Raw genomic sequence first — 25,208 nt, forward strand, 5'->3', positions numbered from 1 at the left:
CATTGAGTTGCTGCCATGTGATTGGCTGATTAGCGATTTGTGTTACCAAGCAATTGAATAGGTGTACCTAATAAATTGGCCTGTGATTGTATATATCATTTTTAAATCGCTTCTTCTTACTGGCATCCGGAGAAGCACTTTTTGCTTTGACACTTGGCATCAAGGGCAGAAAAAAAATTTACCTAAAAAAAAATTTTTTTAAGTGGAATGCAGGAAAACAGTTCTGCTACAAAGATTGCAACACAAAAATGGTTTGTGTTATGTATATAATTCAAAATATTTTCCTTGAACAAAGTACAAAAAAGTCAAATTTTAATAAATTGTTTTATTAACAAGGTTAGGGAGGAGCACGGTCAGATAATCAATCAATTTGGCACAGTAGCAACTCAGTTAGCTAACCATCCTGATTAGCACAATACACACACACACACACACACACACACATATATATATATATTTGCAGCCTACCTACCTCTGTCCTGCTACAGTTTTCTGGCATCCAGCTTCATTCCACTGCCAAAATATATCAAAACTTGAGCTCTTCCCATCTAAAAACGAGCTGGACGCTCCATCGCAAACCACATGCTCTAAGGCACATCTCGATCAAGGCTCTGGCTCAAATGCAGCTCTCTCTGTCGGTTCCAAGGCACTTCCTCCTCAGCCTGTTTCCACCGCCGATCACACACACCTTGGCACACGGGTGGAGGCCTTCAAGGCCAGCTACTCACACACCTAAGCCATAAAGTCTCTGTTCACCTCCACCATCGAGACAACCATCACAATCCCTAACATCTTCATATGCCTTGGCTTCATCATCCTTCCCTCCTATTGGGAAATGGACCATTGCGGGATTGGTACAAGCGCTGTCAAACTCTGAAGTTGAGTTTTCTCGCTCAACTTTATGATCTGTACCTGTATCTCTCTGGAAAATGTAATTTCACCCACATCCAAAAAGATAACTAAAGCCCCCAACACTAAAAGTTATCATGTCTCTCTAATGTGGTCTTCTTCCAGTTCTGGCTCCTGTCATGCATCAAGACAAAGCAGGCCTTAAGTAAACATGGGCCCGCACCAAACTTGGCCGCTGCTCACACTGCATTACCTCCTTCCTCTTCTCAACCAATCACTGTGGCACCTTCAGCTACCGTGCCACATGCAGCATTGCCCACTGTCATGGTTTTACAACCTCCTATCCTTCCCACACTCTTTCTTCTATGTCCGGCTGCAGACGCTAACGTGAGGCAGCGTCCGCTAACTCCTCAAGCTCATCTACCCTACCCTTACCCTTCTGCTACTCTTTGGGGAAGTCATGGCCTAATGGTTAGAGAGTCGGACTCGCAATCGAAAGGTTGTGAGTTCGAGGGTCAGGCCGGAAGGAATTGTGGGTGGGGGGAGTGCATGTACAGTGCTCTCTCCACCCTCAATACCACGACTTAGGTGCCCTTGAGCAAGGCAGCGAACCCCCAACTGCTCCCCATGCACCGCAGCATAAATGGCTGCCCACTGCTCCGGGTGTGTATTCACAGTGTATGTGTTCACTGCTCTGTGTGTGTGCGCTTTGGATGGGTTAAATGCAGAGCACAAATTCTGAGTATGGGTAACCATACTTGGCTGAATGTCACTACACTCACTTCACTCTTTTTCCCTAACAATGGCCAGCAGCCCCCGCTGCAGATGTCCAAGTAGGGTATCATCAGCCAGCAACGCAAGCTTACTGGCCTCCATCTTTTCCTTCTACCTCTTCCTACAGGCTTCCCCAAGCACCAGGGGGCTAACATTAATCAGTGCATGAGGCTGCCACCACAAACGGTTATGGCCCCTCCATATCTTCCTTCTAACCCTTATATGCAATCTAAACCTCAGTACACTTTATTCACAGCAATCCCTCTACCTACCCCACCGAATGCCACCACTCTAGAACCACCTCCGGATATATTTGAGATATACATGTACTCCTAGAATCTGTGTTTTCATTATTATACGGTAGAGGACGCTAGTACACATCTTCTGTTCAGATTTTGCAAAAAAATAAAAAAAAATTGTGAAGAAGGAAAAAAGAAACATCGGATACTAACACATAACACGATCATCTGACATTCAACTGCATCAAAACTGTAACGTTATGGAATAAAATGTCGACCAATGAAGAGGTAATAATTACACTCAAGCTTTGGGGTGTTGATCGACTCCATCTACATTTTGATTAAACTCATTAAAGTTTAAAAAAAAGAATGCATGAAGCTAGAATAAAATGTTTTCAGTTACAAGCAGATACTCTGTTCTTTCTTTGGATGTTTTGTATGTTCAGATATTCATGTAACAAAATATGTATAATAATAATGTATAATAATATACACATTAAAACCTAAATAGGGACATAGTAGTACACTTAAAGTATGATGTAAAATTCACTTAAAGAAAACTTAGGAGTATACTTGAAGTATAAAACTACTAACATAGAGGTAAACTAGTAGTGTACTCAAAGGTTGCTACTGTTATACTTAAAGTATACTTAAAAGTACACTTTTATATACTAGAAAGATGGCCAATTTTTTCCCAAGGAGTATTGAAACTGTACACTTACAAGTATACTACTAGAACACTGATATTTGTATACTTGCTACATACTTGAAAAGTATACTTAATAAAATAAACTTGAAGTATACTACTTTTTCATAAGGGATGACAGGAATGCTGGAAAACATTTAGTAACATCTGAATAATGTGCAGAATCATAAAGATACAAAGTTAAAGAAATAACAGGACCTTCAGAAGGTGTTGCTGAATGAAATGAATGTTTATTAACATACATATACATAAAACATTTGACAAAAATAAGTTTTTTAAATGATAAAACAATAGGTAAATTTTTGAAAATTAAAACAAGTATTTGGACATCTTGTGGACATTTTTCAAACATTAATGTAACGTTATCATAGTTCATGTAATGTGGTTCCTCTGCAAGGAGACGTGTAAACTTCACTGACACTAGAGAAAAACACCTTTTAACATCTTTCTGTGGTGCAATATGAATATGAATATGTAATATGAAGTGTAATATGAAATGACTATGTTAGAGGTGATAAGAGTTACTTCCTAAGTGAACAACACTAACACACCAAATGATCTTGCTAAAACAAAGAGGTCCATATTGACAGATGACAGGTGCTTTCAGCTAATCGTTTGCCTCATATGAAGTATCTGGCTCAAGCCCAGGAACGTTCCCTTAACAGCAGGGACCGCCTGCATACCAAAGATAAAAAGCAAATTATCATACAGATGTCAATCATGTTTGTAAAAAACAAAAACAAAAAAAACAAGCTAACATCAGTGGTTCTTAAACAATTGACATATATACATTACCTTTAATAAATTAATAATCATACCATATTATGCAATTAATGCAGTAAGTAAATTATTATCACACATTCATATACAGTACACACACACACACACACACACACACACACACACACACATATATATATATATATATATATATATATATATACAGCATATATAAATAAATGATAAAAGGCTCTCTACCTCCGTCTATTTTTGCTAATGCTGTCAGAATATCCATGCGTGTCAGAGACCGTGATCTCTGCAGAGACAGAGAGATAGGTTTCACAGGCATGCTTTGGTACTAATGTTAGACGATATGTCTATTTAATTTATCTACAACTATTGAACACATTAGGTTGCTTATACTAAGGGCCGCATCAAAGTAGAAACATACCGCTACAGGCTCCTCTGTGCAGTGAAATGTCATCAATGGCAACATCTGACAAGGCTGAGCTACCTCTGCGTCCCTCAAAGATCACCTGATGGAACAATAACATGTTTTTTGTTTTGTTTTTTTATAGATTGCTTTACATGTTTTAGTATGTTTAATATCTAATGTGTTCAAAAAAAAAAAAAAAAAAACTTTTCTTTTACTGACCTGAAACTTAACATCTGGTCTCAGGTCCACCCGTGCAAGATGCCACATGTTACCCTGGTCTTCGCTCTTCCTCCACACCTCTTTGGCCACATTGCCATATTGCAGCAGGTAGACACTCAGTCCCATGGTCCAGCTGGAGCCATACATGTGGTACCAGAACTGAAGACACTGAGGTTGAGGGTCAGCACATTCTGCACTGAGGAGACGAGCTGTGTCGCCATGAGTTACACTGTCACCCTCAATGTACATATAAAAGCCACCTGGAAAAGGAAAAGGAGACATTTGGAAAATGGTCAAGAACTTGACCAGTATGTTATATAATCTGGGAAATTAACCTACTTCCTGTTGTGTGGTCAGAGGAGGGACCAGTCATTGAAGTGGGGGTGGAGCCTCTGTGTCTGGTCCAATCAAAAGCATCAGTCACCATCTGAGTCCAACTGCAGATGTCACTTTCAAAATCACAGTTTATTCTGCAAACTGTCAAAAGAAAGCAACCATATAATCATACCAAGCAGTTTACCATACTCTGATCCACAAAAATGATGCATGTGAGAGCATTTTTAAACATCAAAAACTATAAATTACTGTGAATAAACTGTGTTTCCAGAATAAACCCGTCCTTCGGATGAGACGTTAAACCGAGGTCCTGACTCTCTGTGGTCATTAAAAATCCCAGGATGTCTTTCGAAAAGAGTAGAGGTGTTACCAGGTGGATGCTGCACACTGGTGGTGGATGAGGAGATAACCCCTGACTATGTAAGCGCTTTGAGTGTCTAGAAAAGCACTATATAAATGTAAGGAATTATTATTATTATTATTATTATTATAAACCAATTTGGAGTGGACGTCACAGTTATGTCACTTGCAGCTGCGCATGCATTGTGGTGGCAGAAAAACAGTGGAGGGAAAAGGGTAAAATCCATGAAATAAGAGAACAATTATATTGTTGGCTTTTGGGTGTCAGAATCGGAATATAAATCAATTTTATTTAACACTGCTGTCAAAGACACCATTTGAAGCTGAACGCAAACGTTTAAATCTGGATGAAACCTGCTGTGATTACCCTACTTTTAAAGCATTCATTTGATTTAAAAAATAAATCTATATAATATACACATAAGGGAAATTATTGTATTAGCCCTACAGTTATACTATTAAAAACTGTTTTTTTAAACAATTTTGCATAACATTTAGCTATTTTCTATTACAATTCTGATCTTTTTCTTGCAAATGCAAGTTTTTATTTCCTAGTTTCGAACTTTATGACTTGACTCAACAATTGTGAGTTTGTCAATTCTGAGGAAAAAAAGCCAGAAGTGTGTGATTATAAACTCATGTCTGAGTCTGCGTTAATCTGCGTTAAAACTGTTATTTATTGCCATCCGATAGACTTTTAGTGTTTGCAAACACTAAAATTGGTCTATAAAGTGATATCTGATATCTCCCAAATCCCTGTCCCCTTTTGTGTATAACTCCCAATTAGTTGCCAGGCCGTACATGTGAAACCATCAACTTTATATTTTTATTCACAATTGCATTGAAGATATACTGTACATTTTATCAGTTCATGCATCCCATGACAATCAAACTCATGTTCTTTGCAGTCTGAACTACAAAAGCATGTACAGGAACAATGACCTACGAATATTGTGTGAATATCTGATCTCACTTGATAAGTCAACAGGTGATGAAAATAAATTGTGCTGTGAACAGTGTTTTACATCACTTTTACATTAATATTATTACAGGAAGTCTTACTTGGATGGGGGTCAATTAAGTTTGGAGTATATGGATGGGGTCCCAGAGTGGTCAAGTCCACATCTTCTTCAGACAAATCTGCCAATGTTTTGAGATCAAAGTAATTGGAGATCTTTTTAATCATAAATATTCAAAACGATTATATATATAATACACTTTAAATATAAATAAATATTCAGTTAACAATAGCATTTCTGAAGGAGAGTCTGAAGTAGTGAACTAGTATTTTTAAGATGAGCAAAGCTTAAAAAAAAAAAAAAAAAAAAAACTGAAATTAGTCACAGAACATGCCACATTTATATCTACAACACTTACAGCCACATGCACCATGCATTATGGTCAAATCGTCTATGGACACGTCTGAGCGAGGATCTGAGCCCCTGATGCCTTCTATGATGATCTGAAACAACAAACAATCACTCATCCATCATGTATAACATGTCTGCCTAGAGCACTTACACTTTTGTCCTCTGAATTCATTGACATCAATGCATTGCACAGTACTTGCAATGTACACATATAGTAATTTACCTGGAATGGCTGTTGTGGTTTGATTTCAACCTGGCCTTGGTACCATCTGTTTCCATGGTTGTTGGTTCTGGACCATATTTTTATGAAACGACTGTTCTCAAATATGTAGAGGTTGAGTGACATAGCAGTTGCCAGGCCGTACATGTGAAACCAGAAACTCAAACACTGCTTGCTGGAGGTGTGACAGACGGGACTCATTATTCGGGCTGAGTCGCCATGGACCACACTATCCCCCTCAATATACATGTAATAGCCACCTATATAAAACAGTCAGAGAGTCAGAGAGACGAATAAGGCAGTCGACTCAGTTTTTTGAGGTATTTAAGTAAGTCTGCTCCACAGAGTGCCATGAGAATCCCATAGTCTACTTCAGATTGTATAAAACAGTTTGCCCAGCAAACCTACTTCCTGTGGTGTGGTCACCGGATGGCCCAGTAAAGTTTGATGGCGTTGATCCTGACCATCTGGTCCAATCAAAACTGTCTTGGATAAGTTGTTCCCACCCACATTCATCCTGGTCAAAGTTACAGCTCCATGGACAACCTGTGTGTTGACAAAATAATTAAAATAAAAGCAGAAAAAAAGACAGACAGACAGACAGACAGATAGAAGATAGATTGCTTACTTTCAGATGGTTTAGTTGGTGTGGGGTCCTCTGTTGGCAGTGGATTGGCAACTGTATGGAAACGGAAAAATTGAATATACTGAAACACATCTCGGCTAAAAAAAATAGATTTGAATAAGACATCTGAATAATACAAATATGATATTATAATATTTTATGATAATGTTTTTCAGAAGCACTTACAACACAAGGTGTGATTCCTCCAGTCTGGCAGAAAGACCAGAGCTATTTCACAAGCAGACACATAGTCCTCCAAAGAGGTGCAGAACTTAGCTTTGTCACCTTTGGAAATACAGTAATCAAAAACACAGCTGCTGACATAAATCTGTGGCGGAACAAACCAGTGGCACTCTTTGAAAGCATCTTCAAACAGTTCACTGCACTTTGTATATGCTTCATCCTCCAGGTCTGGATGACACTTAGGGGGGTCCCGAAAGCCATTACTGCAACTGAAAATACAAACAAACAGGACATTATGTATTTATTTGATATTACAGTGTTGTTTTTAATCATAAGAAATAGATTAATAATAGATTAATACATTAATAATAGATAAAAAATAACACATCATTTAATAGTTTAACTTTTTGCCTCTTTGTACTTCACATTCGATTAATTAGTTACTGTTACTTTATCATTTGATTACCACACTGGATCACCGAGTCAATGACTTGAAGTTGTTTCGGGAATGAACCTTGAATGATTCATGAATGAATCACTCAAAACATCTTTATGAACATGATCAGTCGTTGAAAAAATCTGACTCACAATAATGATCCATTCACGAAACGGCACTTCTTACATTAACAAGCCAAGAAGAGCAGGAGTGAATGATATTTGGAGAGAATTGGTATTTCATTTGAAAACTTCACTTTAAGTCTCTTCATCTCACAAAACTATCATGGAATACAGAGTCCTTCTGTTCCCACTTTGTCAAAAAAAAAAATTGAACTATCTTGTGACCTCAAGATACTAACTCGTGGCCTCATGATAAGTAACTCGTGGCCTCAAGATAAGTAACTGATGGCCTCAAAAATATGAAGAAGAATTATAAAGGACTATGCAAATGCAGCCTCAGTAAAGATGTACAGTACATTACTGTATTAACAGAATTGAATTGATTGTGATGAACAGTTCTAGTAAATAAATAGAAGCAGAACTGCAGCAAACTATATTACACTGAATATTAAAACAGAGAATATTGCACAGACTGTGAAGTATTACATTGCACTACAGTACAGGGTCCAGTGTAATAACAAAGGGTCCATGTGTCAGACACTTCACTATCTTGAGGCCACGAGTTACTATCTTGAGTATTTTTTGTGTATGTGTTTGTCTGAACGTTGAGTAAACAAATCGGTCAAGTGCAACATCTGTCAGTGTAATTGCGCAATACAATATAAATGGTCGGTCAATCAATTCAACTGAATATTTTAGGAATTACTATAATTTCTGTGAGGAGTCCGAGCTCTTACGGCCAGTCGCTGTCGTTGGTATTCCAGCTGCTGGCGAACTCGTGCGAATTCGCTACTGTGTTGCCGTCGGGTTTCAGAAAATCGTCAAACTGACTTCCGGAGTAGGTCCCGCACAGGCCGCACAACACTCCTCTGTAGCGCTCATCCACCTGGACGAACAGCCTGGCGTTTCCAAACAGCAGCCTCAGTCCGAAGTTTGTATTAACCTGAGCGTAAGGTCCCGACTGAAACACAGACACAGAGGAACCAAACTTCGCAGGGAGACGAACTTCACTACCGTTTGCCTGGAGTGAAAAAACAAAACAAAACAAACAATGAGTGAAGGTAAGGGACTTTCGAGTCTATCTCATCAGGCCTTCCAAGAAAATGAGGCGAAGATTGAGGACCGTTACGACTTAACGATTGCATGTATTTTATTAGCTTATTTTTATGTTAATTAATTAATCAGCATGAAGTATGCAGATTTTTTACACTTCGTTATTTTTTTGTTTTTGTGTTTATGTCCATCTTTACATTTACATTACTTGTAGCTTATTTTAAGTTCACTTTAATGTAATACTTTATTGTAGTTTGCCTAGTGTAATCTCCTTCAAACCAATGCTTTCAGAATCTTTGTCATTTTATTTTCTATGTTTCTGGCAGCTGATGCCAAATTGACATTTGTATTGTAGTAAAAATAACGAGTAAGTTGTGTATTTGATTATAATTCTAATCATTGCTGGTCATGAAAAAATGTGCTTAGGTCCAGAGAGTGTCACTTACTGATGACATGATGAATGCTTTGTTTAAAAATTGTTTAAAAAAATTGCTGCTTTAAAAAAAAAATGCAATTTAATCTGAAGTATTGCAGCTATATATCATTGCCAGAGGCCTAATTATATGAAGCAGAAGTGACTATCAGGACACTCCTCAAATGTTATCACTGAAAGATAACATGTGGCGTCATAATCAAACACATATCTTATCACTTCCCTTTAAAATATGAACATTTTACTTACTGTTAACACTAATTATGGGTCATATATTTCAGATGGCAGCTCCTGCCCGCATTTCTTCTTTTGAACTACCCATATATATCATGATTGATTAGTTACATAATGGAAGATTAGTGTTACATGGAAAACTGTGGAGGCATCACAAACGTCCCCTCAATGTACACTAACAAAGTAGTTTATTTGCTTGTCTTGTTCTTTGGGAATATTTCTTCCATTGTTTTTCTGATCACATGTATAATCGCCAGATTGATGTGTAAATCTGGATGGTCATTTGTTGATCCATTTATCTGTTACAAGGTTGCTGAAATTTGTCATTTTTTGCATATTTTTTGAGTTCTTAAATGCTTGAAGGTGTTCATAGTATTCCAATGATATGATTCAAAAAGTTAATCAATCAATCAATCCATAAATAAATATTTATATTTGCATCGCATATTTGTGGTGTAACTAAATACATTTGCCAGTATACAGTATGCACATTGACAGTGTAGTTAAGTCCAAATGAATGACAAAAACAAGATACTCACATAAACCTGCTTGTTCTTCCCGATGACAATATGTAGGCCTTCCATGTCTAGAGCTACAGAGTTAAGGGAGGAAGTTGCAGAGTTGTTCTGTCCCTCATTTCGTGCTGTTATTGTGAACTGGGTTTCAGTTGGCCCACAGGTCTTTGCTATGGTGTAGTTGCAGGTGCCCCAGAAAGTGTAGGCCTTGCCATCGAAAGTGATGTAATGTGGGTCACCGTAGACACTGCATGTCACTGGGTTGGATGGAAAGCAACCCAAGACCCCGTCCTTAACCATGCACACTTCGTCTGACTTGCAGGCTGTAGGTGAACATTGGATGGTCCCATTGCCCAAACACTGGCACTGTTGCTCACATTCACCCTTCATAAATGTCTCTCTGATCTGGATAGGACAGGAAGAGAAAGATTAAAATATACAATTTTAGTAAAATATAATATGTATTAACAAACATTCTATTCTATTTACTGGTGCTTTGACTGAATCGTTTGTATATACATGCATAACATTTTAATATTTTAAATTAATTGAATTATTATATATTTTTTAAATAATAATAATAATAATATATATATATTTAATATATAACACTTAAATTCTGAAAAGAAATGTTTGTAAATTTTAAAGTTAAATTAAGAGCTCAAACTCCATTTCACTGACCAAACTGAATGGAATCAAAATTTCTGCATTGACTTGTAATAAATAAATAAATAAAACTGATTACAAGTCATGATATGTGTGTGTGTGTGTGTGTTTGTGTGTGTGTGTGTGTGTGTGTGTGTATTTATGTACATTAGGGACGTATTGATTCACTCAACTTACGATACGATTCACACAATTTCACGATTCAATTGACTCACAATTTTTTTTTTTACAAAATGAAATTGCAGATATTATACAGTAAATGAAAAGGTGTCATTTTATTAGGCTATTGCTTCACGTTTCTTTGTGAAATTGCAATATAACAAGATTACATTTACATTTTTAAATAAACCCCAAGTCTATTGAGTAAGTTACACAAGTAAAATAAATCTCCTAATATGATCAAATTAAGGTGTTGTCTGTGCTCTTTCCATTTCAAATTAGAGGCAACTATTGGATTTTAATCATGATCCAAACAAAGATGCAGTATGAGTTTGCTTAAAAATTTGAAGCAAAAACAGAATGGTCTGACTTTATTTATGTGAAACTCTACTAAATAATATAATAATATATAATATATGTGTGTGTGTGTGTGTGTGTGTGTTCGTGTGTGTAGCTAGATAGATATAAATAATGATGTGAGGATAACAATAAGATGGCTAAGCTGCTGTACCGGAGAATGCTGTCCATTAGCCCAACATCCACAGTCTTTAGCTAGCACACATGATCCTCCGCTGAGCATGAAGCCATCGTCACACTCACAGCGCTCCTCACATATCCCACAAGACCCTGTACCGTCCTGGCTGGAGCAGGTCTTAGGGCAGCCGCTGGCACAGGCGTTATAGTGGCTGTGTAGGCCACATGCCACAGCTAAAACAGAAACCCAGAGAGTTAAACATAAATAGTAAGTACATTTGTGGTTTGTAATGGAAAGTTACGTGCCAGCTGGTGAAAATGTGGGAGATGATTAATTAATAACCAGTGACTATGTCTAGTACTTCTGTGTGGGTCGTTAAGAGGAGACTGGACTGCTGATTACAGAAAGGCCTTAATTTATATTCATGTTTAGCCTAATAATACTGGAAATACTTTAATTACTTGTCTCTATTGTTTGATAGTTTTGGATGGAAATTAGATACTAAGGCTTTAAACTTATATCCAAGGTCAGATGCATTTTTATAGAGTTCTAATGCAATGTCTTTTATGTTGCTACGAGTGTAAAAATATTTTTAGTTCATTCAGTTGTGAAACTGACAGTCTGAATAATAATTGGGGTTCTAACTGGAGTTGTTAACCCTAACCCTAACCCTAACCCTTCTCTTTTTTTTATGAGTTCTTATTTATTTTAATTTGAATATTATACCTTTTTCTATAGTAAATTTCAAAAGGAATATGTGTCTATACTATGTATTGTACATCAGAATGTGATGCCTAAATTAATTTTTTTTTTTAAATAAAGTAATTTACAATATTGGCTAATTATCGGCCATCACCCAAAAGAAATGACTGGCTTATCAGTATCAACGATAATTTTGGTAAATCAGGTATTGCATCAGTAATGCATAATGAAATATTCATTCACATATTGAAGTCCACTTAAAATGACAGCTTTACAGATCAAATAATAAACTTTATTTTTAAAACCGAATAAATCATGGCTTAAAAAAAAAAAAAAAAAAAAAAAAAAGATTTTTTTGCCTTATAGATTTCCATTGGCATTCCATTTCCATATATATATATATATATATATATATATATATATATATATATATATGTATGCGTATATGTAGGTAATTTTAGTAAATGCTAAGTACATACGACAGAATGTTGAGTTCCTCCATGCCAGAACAGAGATTCCAACTTCGTTGCAGGTGGCATCAAAAGCCTCAATTGCATTGCAGAGGGCATCAGGATCTCCGTGAGTTGAACACATATCAAACATGCAGCTTTGGAAGAAACTATCTGCATTCAGAACAGATGAGCACATTGAGAACGGCCCTTGTCTGGATGTTAGCATGCCACAGTAAGCCTCGCTGGCGTACTGCTGCTCCTCTGCGTCTGTACAGACCCTGGGCAGGGAGGGCTCCTCACACATGCTCTGCCCTAAAACATGCCTGTCCTGCACCAGTGACCCTTCTGGGATCTTGAAGTCATCTTCTGTCTCATGATTAAAGTTACCACACATGCCACAGATTCTGTTTGAGTAATGGCTAGGGACGATCACCTGAATGGAACCAGATTGCATGTAGAAGATGGACAGTTTGAAGTCTGTCTGGAGTACCAAAGCATTTCTCTGCGCATTAACCGTAACTCTGTTTCCTTCCAGGAGTAGAGGGAGATTATTCCAAATCCCATTAACCTGATTAGGACAACAATGGAAACAGCTGATAAAGACCACAATAACCCACAACACAACTCCATCAAATCCATCAATTAACACTTGTGAAGTGTGTTTATAATAAATCCATCCCATGGACTCTCATTCTGACGGCACCCATTCACTGCAAAGAATCCATTGGTGAGCAAGTGATGTAAATGCTAAAGTTCTCCAAATTTGACCCAATGAACAAACAAGCTCCTCTACATTTTTGACTGCCTTAGCGAGGACATTTTCGGCAAGTTTAAATTTTTGTGTAAACTATTGCTTAAGATGAAAGACAAATGTTATATCTAATCATCATAAATTGTGGTTGATTGCTCACCATGACTTTTCTTCTCTCTGTCCTCATCATGGTCACTCTCAGACCGTGTACAATGATGTTCACTTGCTGAATGGAGGACACGTGCGAGTCCCCTTTATTTTCGTTTTGCACCTCCACTGTGAACTTCGGAAGCAATCCTGACTCATCGCATACCTTTGACAAGACGTAGGTACAGGGACCCTCAAATTGTAAGCTGACCCCATCAAAAGTAGTGTAGTGTGGGTCAGAGGCCACATAGCAGGTGCCAAAAGTGTCGTTGGACCAAGAGATGTGAGAACAGATGAGTTGCTCATCAGTGCAAGTGCACCGAGTGCTTTTATTAGTCCAAAATATGCCTCCTCGCTGACATTGTGGCCCTATGGATGATATATTACCATTTTACTACTATTTTACTTAAAGGACAGTAAATGTGGTGAATTTAGCCTGAATATGTTTGTGTATTGGTAAGTGATGTACTAGGTCAAAATAATGATAATCACATGTCACTCACCACATTGTCCCTTCCGAATTCCTATTCTATCAAAGGCAGTTGCTTCATCGCCATGCAGACCTTTTATTAGCTCAAAAACAACCTGCCAGAGAACACAATTAAGTTTCATCACTGGAGACACAAATGTTTTTAAATGCCTACAATTACATTTGTGCTCATTATTTTCAAAGATTTGTCTGTCTGTCCGCCTAAAACTAATGAAAAATAACTAGTAAGAAAATAAGATTTTCTGCTATCTCTCACCATAAAGATGCCCAAAACCTAAATATGAATATTTAAATTGCTGTACTGTACCTGTAAGTTGTCGCTGTCAGATTGCTTCGTCAGTGGGATGAAGACTTGTCTCCAGTCTCCACTGCTAGACGTCTCTGACGTCCAAATCAGTGTCTGCTGAATGTCATCCACTAGCAAAACTCTGAGTTCAGAACTCTTCCTGTTAGGTCTATGGTACCAGAACTCCAAACAGGAGTCTTCCGAGATCTTAAGAAATCCACTCTTGAGACGAAATGCACCAGATGGATTCTCAGGATGGAAAGAAGTTTCCTCTGTAGCACACAGACAAAAAGGAAAAACAAGTATACATTTAAGGGATTTGCAGGAGAGCTTCTGAAATAATGTTAATATTGTCTGTTTTTATTTTCTGTGAACATTATTTCTCCTAAGGTTGTGATTTACAGTTTTATAATAACAAAAGTCGCTCAGTTTATGGTTAACACATGTATATTGATACATTGAGCATGCCCCTGTTCTTATAAGTAGCACAAAGCTGAAATAACAGTTTCATACAAAACTTAACTGCTATGAAGTTTATGTTCTCTAAACAAATTGAGTTTGTAATGTACAAGCAAAGCCTGTATTAATAACATATGCTCTTTATATCATATACTTCATAGACTGACCTCTAATAGCATGCAGCCATAAATAATTATCAAATTACCTACTTGCAGACTCAGACAACATGCGCCACAAGTTAGACTCTGAACTTTGAGTTTTGTGAATTCTTACAGTGTACCGTGATGCCAAGTATTCACAAAAGTGCTTGAATGTGGTTCATAGTGTACTTGAAAGTTGAAGAACATAATTGGAGGAATGAGGAGTTAAAGAGGCTCTGCTACATGCTGTTAGAAACCTGTTAACTGCAGGTGAATGGATTGGTGGTAAACACAAAGCAGCAACTGTTTCTGCAGCAATTCCGTCTCTGCAGTATAATTACCTGTTGCCGTCTGAGTGCTGATGGGTCCCTCAGAGGTCCAATCGCAGGATGCTGGCAAATCACTGCCAAAATCACACTTTGCGTAATAATCTACAGCTCAGGAGGGAAAAGTGATTAAGGGACAATAAAGTGGGGAATAAGAACCTAATCAAAAATGAGTAACAAACCAAAAACATAGTTCTGTTTATATATTTATAACGAATGTTAATGTCCCCAGTCACTCTTGCAAGAAATTGGTCGTACCAGTGTGAGTGCTTTTATTAGAGAAGTTGAAAAAGTTTTACAACTCATCAGAGTTAGCATGGTTTCTTACAGGTCCTCATTTCAGTAGTGCAGAAGTTGGTTTCACTTTACTCAAAGTTTTATACAGTATATATACTGCATTATAAAAGTAGTTTTATTGCATTAATTATGCTTTGTAATTCAGATTATAATACATTGCATGATCTCATGAATAATAGTAACCACAGTTAAAATACAATGTAATACTTATCTATACATTTTTACACATTTAGAAAGTATAATGCATTAAAACACAAACAAATCTTCAAATATTTTAATCCTTTTTAGTTAACAATTATTTATTAAAAAAAATACAATGCATTACAACATTCCTCATTGATCATTTTATAATGCATTATACATAAAGGCTCTAAATCTTTATAGTAAACAGGGAACACGATAGGAGAAAATTGTTAGCTTGAATGCATTGGAAGTCACTTTGGATAAAAGCGTCTGCTAAATGCATACATTTATTTATTAATTTAATTTAATTTATTTAGAATGCGTTATAATGGTTTAATAGGTTTAATAAAATGCATTATAAAAGGTGTAATAATTCATAGATAAATATTATAGTGCATGTGTATTTTGTAATATATTATAATGTAATTAAAACTTTAACACATTAATGACAACTAGTATTCATGACTTCATAGAAAACGTTTTATATTGTGCATTACAAGGCTAATGCATTGAAATACATATATATAAAAAAATGCAAGTATATTTAAAGGTTTAAAGTGTAACTGCCCTAAATTTATAAACTTATAAAAGTTAGGCATCAGGATTTGTGCTAATAAAATGCTTACCTGCATTTAACCTCCAGTCAGGCAGAGCGAGTTGAAAACTTCAGATGATGAATGGAGAAAGACTTGATGTTAACAAAAATGTAAAAGTCTCAGCTTTGTTAAGCACAATATAAGAGAAAGACAACCTACCCTGAATAAGCCTCGGTGTTGAAAGCACATAAATAGGCTACTACAGAGAGCAGCCCCAGGTGTGTGTCCCCTGGCATATTGTCTCTCCCAGTGTCCCGCTACTAAGTTCTGTAGTGTTGAGCTGATGTGGGTCTACCTCAGGACAATAGAAAGGGTTTAATGTTATGGCTGTTTTATGAAGGTGTTGAAAATGCACCATTTACCCTGAGAAGGTGAGGTGACGTTGATTGGGTCCCACTGAATTGGGAGGGGTTTTGATGTGTATATATAGTTACAGTAATAAAGATGAATCGAACGTTCATTGTACTTTATTTCATTCAGTTTAGTCCCAGTCATGTCCTTATCAAAGTCCAGTTATTGTCTTGCACCAACAACTTTAATTACTTCTGGCTTATGCAACATTGCTTTTGAAATATTAGATAACAATATCTCAAAGCAGGTTAATTTCTTGGGGAAAATAAAATCTCAACTAGCCCAAGCTGTTATATGCTGGTCTCTTAGAATAGCCAAGGTGTTGTTTTTTTAGCTAGTTTCAGTAGTTGGCCTTTTTATTATTATATTATAATTATAATTATATTTTTACCAGTCTCTTCAGGTTATTTGAACCTTGCAAGGCCCTTTAAACTCTTACTGTTCTTCACTAAAAAATACATTTGTATAGATCAAACAAGAGAAAAACCATTGTTTAGATTGGTGTCAGGCACTGAAACCTTGTCAATGTGATCCATAGCTGTACCCCTGACCGGTTTGCACAATTCTGTTTGGCTCAAACACTTTTTGTAGGATGATTAAATTTGAGCTGGAGCTAATCGAGTGCTGTAATCATGTCACAGTTTCCAAATGCCTCTCTTTTTTATTTTTTATTTCCCTGTTCTTCTCTTCAACCTTTCCGACAGATAAGATAAAGCCATCAACACTTTTTTATAAGATATGGACATATGCAATCCCAGACACTACTTTTCTTGATGTTTAATGATGTCATCTCCGGTGTACTGTATGTAAGTGCTCTGACTTCCAGAATGTGGGTATCAGACATCTGCTATCAACTAAACTCTTGGATTTCAGCAAACAAAACTTGAGATGTGAAACAGAGTGCAAGTGAAGAGAGCATGACATCAGATGTACAATATCAGAAAATGAATATTGCTTTTCTCCTGGTGCTTGGCTTTAATGAGAAAGTGTGCATGAATGATTTGAGATGAATGCCCCCAGAGAGGTTAGAAATAGCTCATCTTTGATGCTCAGGTATAAAATAACCAAGGTCAAGAGCAAGACCCTGTGTATAAAGAACTGTGGCCATTTGCACCATTATGTAGATCATGGCTTTGCCTAGTTATAACGTAAATGATTTACAACTTTCAGTTGTTTGCACTATTGCTAGAGCTTATTGCTAAATATTTGCACATAGCACCATTAAACTTCAAAACATAACCCAAACTACAAACCTTTATTTTTATTTTTTTCCAGAAGCTTTTGACCAGGAGATGGCTGGAATAAAATGATAGGCTGATTGGATTATATTAGTATTAAATATTATTATATTTAATTATTTCTGATCTTTTGTGCCGTTTCTGATTTTTCTGATCATTACTTTTATTATGAAGTGTTTATATATCATTTTTTATTTATTTTTTTGTTAATGCGTTCTATAATTTGAGTGACAAATTTTCTGTAATCCATGTGCTCCGGCTCTACTCCACATTTTCCATTTCACATTTGCTCCACTTGCATCAACTAGCCTTACTATAAAAACAAAAAACAAAAAAAAAACATTCCATCTTTTACCAAATAACTCCTTCCGTTCACCTGGAATCGGATCCACCATGGCTTACATAGATCATGGCCTATATTGAGTAATATTTTCCAGTTGAATGATTACTGAATACTACTTGAGATAAATACATTAAAAGTTTAATTTATTGAGCCATTTTGTGACACAACACTTAAATGCAGAGACATTGTCACATTATGTAGCAGATTAATGGGAAGTGTACAGTCGTGGGATATGTACACAGAGCCCAGATAAAGGCTGGTTTCAATGAGAGTGTTAGTCAGAGAGTATTTGCCAACTGTCAGAGATAAGCCAAGCCTCTCTATGAGAGCTAAAGACTGGCAGCTGTAAATGGACATTCCCCCGGCAATTCCCAAACACTTCCTATACTCATTTGTGTCAATATGACTGAACTAAAAGAATATTAATACTCACTTCTGTTCCTCTTTCATCTCAAAAAGTCTCTCTCTGAGATTGTCTGTTTGCACACAGCGAGAGTTTGGCTCTCTTGTAATAGAAATGCTTATCGTAGTTTAATTTAACATTTTAATATTTTACGTTTTGATGTGACAACTAGATGCCATTTTTGACTTCCCTTTTTTGATACATGCCATGTGTTTTTTTTTTTTTTTTTACACATTTTTGTTCTGAGCTCTGTTATGTGATTGATAAATAAAAATACAATTGTACTTATCATAACTATTTTTAAACATCAAAAACTTCCAATAAAAGTTCCAATAAAATGTAAATTAAATAACTAATAACATCAAATTATTATTATTTTTTTTGTGTGGAAATCTACTGAATTGTTGTATTATTGTAATTATACTATAAAAATGTAAATAAACCTATTTCCAAATGGAATATAAAAATATATAGATATACTTTTAGTTTATGTATTAAATACAGGCACTTGTGCGCATGTTCAATGAGATTAGATGTGCTGTGTGTAGAGGATTTCTTAAGATTTTATCCACATTCGTATTTCTTTACCATTTACAATAAAATGATCAAAATGTTTTTGGGTATTAAAGATTTGACCGCAGTTTTGGTTGTTCTTATACTGCCCTTAATTAGAGTTTCTGAAACTTTCTTTGCAGAGACCTTAGAAGTGTGAGCTGTTTGAGAAACTTGGGAGAGACGTGTTTGTGGTTTGTTGCTCAGCGAGGGATTTGTTCCGGAAGCCCTGGTGAGTTGAGATGAGAGCTGCTCTGTGTTTGAAGTGTAATGTTGGAGAGGTGATATATTGTGTGCTTTTCCAAACCATTTCCCCTGGACACCCAGTGGACAGAATGTACTCTTTCAAAGCTCCTAATCTGATCTGACCCATTTCAAAATGAGGCAAAGCCCCAAACTCAGAACTAGTTAGTAAGATGTTGTTCATTTAGGGCATTACTTTTTTTTTTTTTGAGAGAGAGTGCTGGTTAGGGAACATTTACAGTTATGCAATATACATTTTCTTACACTAAGACTATATGAGGACATGTAAACAAAGTAGTTTACACATTTTAAAGTAATCTAGTTACCAAATCGCCATGCATTAGCGTGTAAATTCCAGCAGGGAGCACCAAACCCCAATGTTTCTTTTCTTTCTGCTTTGTATTTAAATCTTGAGCAAGAAGTGTGAGCAACAAGAGCTAAAAACGTGTCTTTAATGCCAGAAAAAAATAAAAACACCTTTGGCGAATAGAGTATAAGACTGAGGTTTGCATTAGTACAGTTTAGTACACAGATCTGTAATGTGTGAAATTCACCTTTTCTTTATGCACTTTAAGGCGCTTTATCACTGAAGTACTGTAGTTTGTAGATTTTGGTCCATGCACAGGGTGAGCGTGATCTCACCAAGCACAACATGTTCCTGGTCAACATCCTTGTTGATCCTGAAACAACATTCCAATCAACCAATCAGAATTGAGATATAACTTTTCAGGAAATATCTGTTGTACGCCTTACAATCAGAGTTAGGTGCTTCTACACCCTTGTCAATCAGCTATCATTTCCCACTGATTTTAGGAATAAATTATGGGTAGGGTTAGGTTTAGGGGTAGGGATTGGGTTAAGTCTATTTTTGGACAATAGTGTTGATTCAGGATCATCAAAAGATGTTGATCCAGGAACATGTCTTACTTGGCAAAATCACGGCGACCCCATGCACAGTTAGTCAACATTTGATAATTACTTCATTTGCATTTCCTGAAGTTAATAGCAGTGCAGTCCGCAAAAGAACCGTGAAAGGTTTAGGTGAGTTCTAGATTTGTCCCTGAGAAAATGTCTTGTCACATCAGAGTAGAGATGGACCAGATTTTAGTTAATTATCAACTAATTTGACAAATCAACTAATTGGCAACTATTTATTTAGCAACTAGTTTGATTTATTTTAAATGTAATTTATATGTTTTACATGATCTGCCATTGCATGTTGGCATCGGACATACTGAAGATGTTCTCTGAAGACTGATGCATGTATTTATATGTGATTTCCCAGTTTATTATTATTATTATTAATAATATTATTATGTGGTTGAAGTGTGGTTGAATCTCAATATTTCAGATCAACTTAACGCCCAAAATGGAAATACCACGTGTTTGGTCTGTCATTGCCTGTCTGAGATTGTGTGTGTTTGTGTGTTGGTGTTAGTGTCCAGACCTCGACAGGGTCATGCAGCTCTGCTCTCAAAGTCATTTCCCTGCCCTGCATGCCACCTCAGCACCACGCAAACCCATCAAAATTGAGAACAAATGCGAGGAAGTTAAAAAAAAGACTAAAAAGAAAGGGATGAAGAACTAACTCCTCTTCGTGCCTCCCTGGTCTCATCGATCGGGTGAACTTCAGAGAGCAGATGATCTTATGGCTGTACCCTTCTGGATGGCCAAAGCAAAGGGTGGGGGGGAGGGAGGGAGGGGGGGGGGGGCTAAGATCAAAGAGCTCTTCCTGTCTTCCTATCCCTCTGTCTCTGACTGTGAGTGGAGGAGAGGTGGGAATGAGAAAAGAGGAGAAGAGTTGGAAGATCAGTGCATGAAAGGAGGAAAGATCTCAGTGGATTTAGTGGATCTGAGGGGGCTGGCTTCCCGCTGTGTTCACCTTGCATATATACACACATTGAAGTTCGACCGGACTGAGGGTGTCAAATAGTATAAAGGCGTTTGAGAAGGTAGCATGGGTCAATTAACAAGAACCAAGCAAACATGGCATAAAACAAGTACAGACCCATTCCCAAATTAATAATAAAATATTAATAATGATAAATTATTATAAACAATTTTATCCTATCTATCTATCTATCTATCTATCTATCTATCTATCTATCTATCTATCTATCTATCTATCTATCTATCTATCTATCTATCTATCTATCTATCTATCTATCTATCTATCTATCTATCTATCTATCTATCTATCTATCTACTTTGTGTGTGTGTCTGTGTGTGTGTATATATATATATAAATGCAGCCTTTGTAAGCGTAAGATACTCCATCAGCCTGCAAGAATACTCAGGTCCACGTGCAGGCTGATCCAGTTTATTCTGTAAAGCCGGGAACATGCTGCTGTCAGGCTGATTATGAAAGTCATTTGAGCTCAGGCAGTGTTTTCAGTCAGTCTTTAAAATCTTGTAGTGTGCAGTGTCTACAGAATTTAAGACCAGCTGTTGCCAGTCGTCCTCACAAAGATTATTTTTTATACACTTTATTTTTGTAATATTTGTAACTGATGCTGGCAACTTACTGGACATGTTTTCAAATGTGACATTTTTTAATAAAATAATTTCATACATTTTAGCTAGGCTATAGCCTATTTAAGGAAGTATGAGGAGTAAATCCAGTGCCTTAAATAGCAACATTTGTGTATGATGCAATGAAAATAAAAAATATGCAAATAACATTTTAAATGACTTCTGTTTTCTAAATGTATTTCTATTTCATTTTCGTTCTAACTGTTACTCAATTTTTTGAATGTGGACAGGTTGTAGCTACTGTAATCTGCAACAGTATTTAGGGATTGAGGCTGACAATGGGCACGTTCGTGATGGAGACGTGGTAGTTTCACTATGCGTGTTTTCCAATGTGTTCTGTTGTTTATTTTTCAAAAGGATTAAAGAAAAGAAGACTGAAATTTCCTGAATATTTATAGCCTAGACCTATGACGTGTAGGGTCGCATATGTGTGTGTGTATGTATATATGCATGTATGTGTGTGAGTGTATATACACACACACACACACACACACAAACACACCCATATACATACATAAAGAATCACCCCCCTTTAAAATGTAAAATTGAATAATTAAGTTATTGAAATTTAAAATGCCCTATCAATTAAATATTGAATGGTACACAAACCTACTGCATGGTACCAAACAAAATGGCCCCAAACACACACAGCATCAAGGGAGAAAACAACAAAAACAGTCCCAAACAAAGTCTCTCCCCAAATAAACACATTCCCGCTTCTTAGAGCCGAAACGAGAGTGAATCGTGTCTCTTCTGCATTATGATTAATTGACTATATTAGCTGAGTGCACCAGTGACCTGACTGCATGACGAACAGCAGGGAATGCAGGGGAATGTCAAATGAAAGCCGGATGTAGAGAGATGAAAGAGGGAATGATTTCTGCACCAGTGTGCTTTACAGAATTCACAAACAACACACTCTGATTAAACTTTTGTTCCAGTGTTGTGCGTTTCTACCGGGGAGTCATATTCACTTAAACTACTTACCCAGACGGACCCAATCTAGTGCTGGTTAAATTAGAGAGATAGGCCAGACCAGTAGATTCTGCTTGTACTTGCTTGTATTTGTATGCTTTTCAACATCTTCTCTTTATATCATGGTTGCTTTCCACTCTTCTTATTTACTTGTTTACATTAATTTCAGAAGCCATAAATTCATTTCTGCAATTCTCCAAAGCACTTGTTGAAGTGTTGATTAGGGCTTGCACTAGTAATCAATTGTCCCTGCCATGTTCTGGATCAAACTAATGACTGATGGAGATTGGTAATGACTGTGTTACAGAATAAAAATGCTTCAGTTTGATTAATTTAGCATTGGGTTAATGCTCTTTTCTAAGCCAGAATCCCTTCTCCAGAAAGTTGGAGGTTTCCTGTAAGTCTTTATACATTTTTGTTCATTTTAACCCTCTGAATATTACAGATCTGCACCTCACCCGTCCAGACAAGATGGATAGAGGGGAGGAAAGCCAAACCTTGTAGTCTCAAAAGTGCTGTTAGAGGAGTTCTCTGAAAGCAACCCGGACATATAGATGTTCTTTATCATTTCTGGTGGGTAATTCAGGTACAAAATCTGTTTTGATTGTTATGTTTTCCCCATCTGCTGTCTTTTGCATAATTGTACAGTTTTATTGTCATTTTGCAGTATATTTTATTTGTAATATCAGCTATAACATCTGTTGCACCTCATCCGCCAAACCCTCTTCTAGTTACGAATCGTGTTTGTTAGTAAGAGACTGTTCTGGATTCAATGAGTAAGAACCATTTGGACTTTCTCAGTTTGTTTTGTGAACCAACTGTTCAGGGCTGTGTTCCCCCCCCCAAAAAAAGCGTCATAATACAAAGTTGATCGATACAGGTTTTGTGATTGGTTTTAAATTATTTATTGAAAAGAAATTACTCAAAAGAATGAATGAAGATTGGCCTGATTTGTTGGTTTTTAAAAGGGCTTGGGTCCTTCTGAGCTGATAGACCACCTGGTTGAAACCACAGAAAAACTCTTACTTTTCTTTTCTCTCCTTCTATTTGTTTGTCTAATCAGCAGTCCATATCAGATCTGGTCCTAAAGGTCAGCAGGTGGAGAGAATCAATCTATACCTTGCCCTTTTTAACTGAGAAACAGGTCACACCATGCAGTAGAGGAGAGGCTGTGTACTGCATTATCTTCCTGTTTCTCTCTCTCTCTCTCTCTCTCTCTCTCTCAGACAGACAGACAGACACACACACAGACAGACACAGACAGACAGACACAGACAGACAGAGACACAGACAGACACACAGACAGACAGACAGACACACAGACAGACAGACACACAGACACACAGACACACAGACAGACAGACAGACAGACAGAGAGACAGATTATCAAGTCAAGGTCATTGCTTTTGCTCCAAACTGTTTAAATCACTGACCTTTCGTGTTTTGGTCTGCAGTATCTGTCTGTAATCGGATTCCTCTCTCACTCTGAGTCTTATTTCATCTTCAGACCTTTTAAAAGCTTTTAAAAGTCAGGATGCTGTTTGCCCAGCATTTGGGAGGTTGCTGATAATAAGGGTCACCTTTGATGGCTCAGAAGTCTTTTTGGGAAGCACATGTGGCAGGAAAATCTCAGAAAACCTGGGTCATAAAAAGTCTATCTTCAGTCTCGCTCTCTACATTTTTAACAGCATTTAATTAATTTATGTAAATGTGTATATACTTCCATTATTCCATTTATATTGTTTACATATGGTTGTTTCTATCAACTTTCATTTAATTCAGTTGTTTTTGTCTGCATTGTTTTGTGTAATATTTAACTTTTTTTAAATGAATGTATTTCTGTCATGAAAGTCTCCATTAAGCATAATAAAAATGACAAGAAAAGCCTTAAAAGAAAAACATCCAGACACATTAGTAATGGCTGTACAAGGAAAAATGTGCTTAACTGTCATAAAAGTAATGGCACAAAGCGAAACTTCTTAATGGTCCTAAATGGCTTAATTTTCTTTATGCAAAATACAGTTATTTATACTTGACTTTTATTTAAGGGGATGAAATGTGATGTTTTGCGAGATTCACAAGAACAAACGTTAAATGAGCAGCAGATATGGATCTTTAGATGGGCGTCTGTCTTGCCGAGGGTGAATGGAGCAGGGGATTTATGGCTGAATGTGGCTCCTGTTGTTCTACATTGGCAGAGCAAGTGAATTGTGTTAGATATGATCAATAGATGTGAGCAGCCAGTTTAATTGCCTTTTGTTAACATGGAGGTGTTTGACAGAAGGAAAGCAAGTCCCCTAGGGCTGAGCAAGAGTGTGAGTGGATGCGAGAGAGAGTGTGTGTGCGTTCGCCATTCTACAGTAGGACACACTTGAACCTTTGTTCCTGCTGATTCCACATTAATTGCAAATTCAACTCAAAAGCTCTGTAAATGTTTCCTGTTTTCTTTTCAAGGCCCGAAGCATGCAACTATGTTAACGAAAACGCTTTTAGCTACACAAACCTGTGTCAATGCGCTATTAAATGTGTCAGACTGCAGTTCATTCTGCAAGACAAGTACCTACTGTATTTAGAGTCCCACCGGGCATTAGTGTAAACTCATGTTTTATGGT

At 36.8% G+C, this 25,208-nt stretch overlaps 1 protein-coding gene and 1 long non-coding RNA gene across 2 annotated transcripts; one reads left to right on the top strand and one right to left on the bottom strand.

Moving 5' to 3' along the window:
* Window positions 1–2,876: 2,876 nt before the first annotated feature.
* Window positions 2,877–16,264, bottom strand: LOC113113735 (zonadhesin-like). The gene is made up of 21 exons (XM_026280183.1): window positions 16,119–16,264; window positions 15,990–16,027; window positions 14,899–14,988; window positions 13,980–14,230; window positions 13,686–13,767; window positions 13,196–13,551; window positions 12,312–12,852; window positions 11,167–11,363; window positions 9,855–10,235; window positions 8,333–8,616; window positions 7,041–7,306; window positions 6,858–6,908; window positions 6,638–6,775; window positions 6,233–6,489; window positions 6,017–6,101; window positions 5,702–5,779; window positions 4,283–4,420; window positions 3,944–4,203; window positions 3,740–3,824; window positions 3,547–3,604; window positions 2,877–3,243 (listed from the first exon to the last, which is right to left on the bottom strand). Exons 1-21 carry the CDS (start codon window positions 16,193–16,195, stop codon window positions 3,207–3,209), a joined length of 3,750 nt encoding a protein of 1,249 aa, XP_026135968.1. The 5' UTR covers window positions 16,196–16,264; the 3' UTR covers window positions 2,877–3,206.
* LOC113114068 (uncharacterized) lies at window positions 8,568–23,347 on the top strand. The gene is made up of 3 exons (XR_003293677.1): window positions 8,568–8,656; window positions 18,990–19,078; window positions 23,042–23,347. It is a non-coding gene; the product is annotated as an uncharacterized LOC113114068 (long non-coding RNA).
* Window positions 23,348–25,208: the final 1,861 nt, after the last annotated feature.

Source organism: Carassius auratus, chromosome 2 (assembly GCF_003368295.1).
Source record: "Carassius auratus strain Wakin chromosome 2, ASM336829v1, whole genome shotgun sequence".
Lineage (NCBI taxonomy): Eukaryota > Metazoa > Chordata > Actinopteri > Cypriniformes > Cyprinidae > Carassius > Carassius auratus.

Bases quoted from the DNA above. Each gene is read 5' to 3' on its own strand.
- LOC113113735 (XM_026280183.1), bottom strand. From the start codon at position 16,195: ATGCCAGGGGACACACACCTGGGGCTGCTCTCTGTAGTAGCCTATTTA. The intron at 11,364-12,311 runs GTATGTACTTAG...TTTCTGTTTTAG, and splicing joins GAGGAACTCAACATTCTGTC to CTGTGGCATGTGGCCTACAC. The intron at 6,776-6,857 runs GTAAGCAATCTA...GTCAACACACAG, and splicing joins ACCAACTAAACCATCTGAAA to GTTGTCCATGGAGCTGTAAC.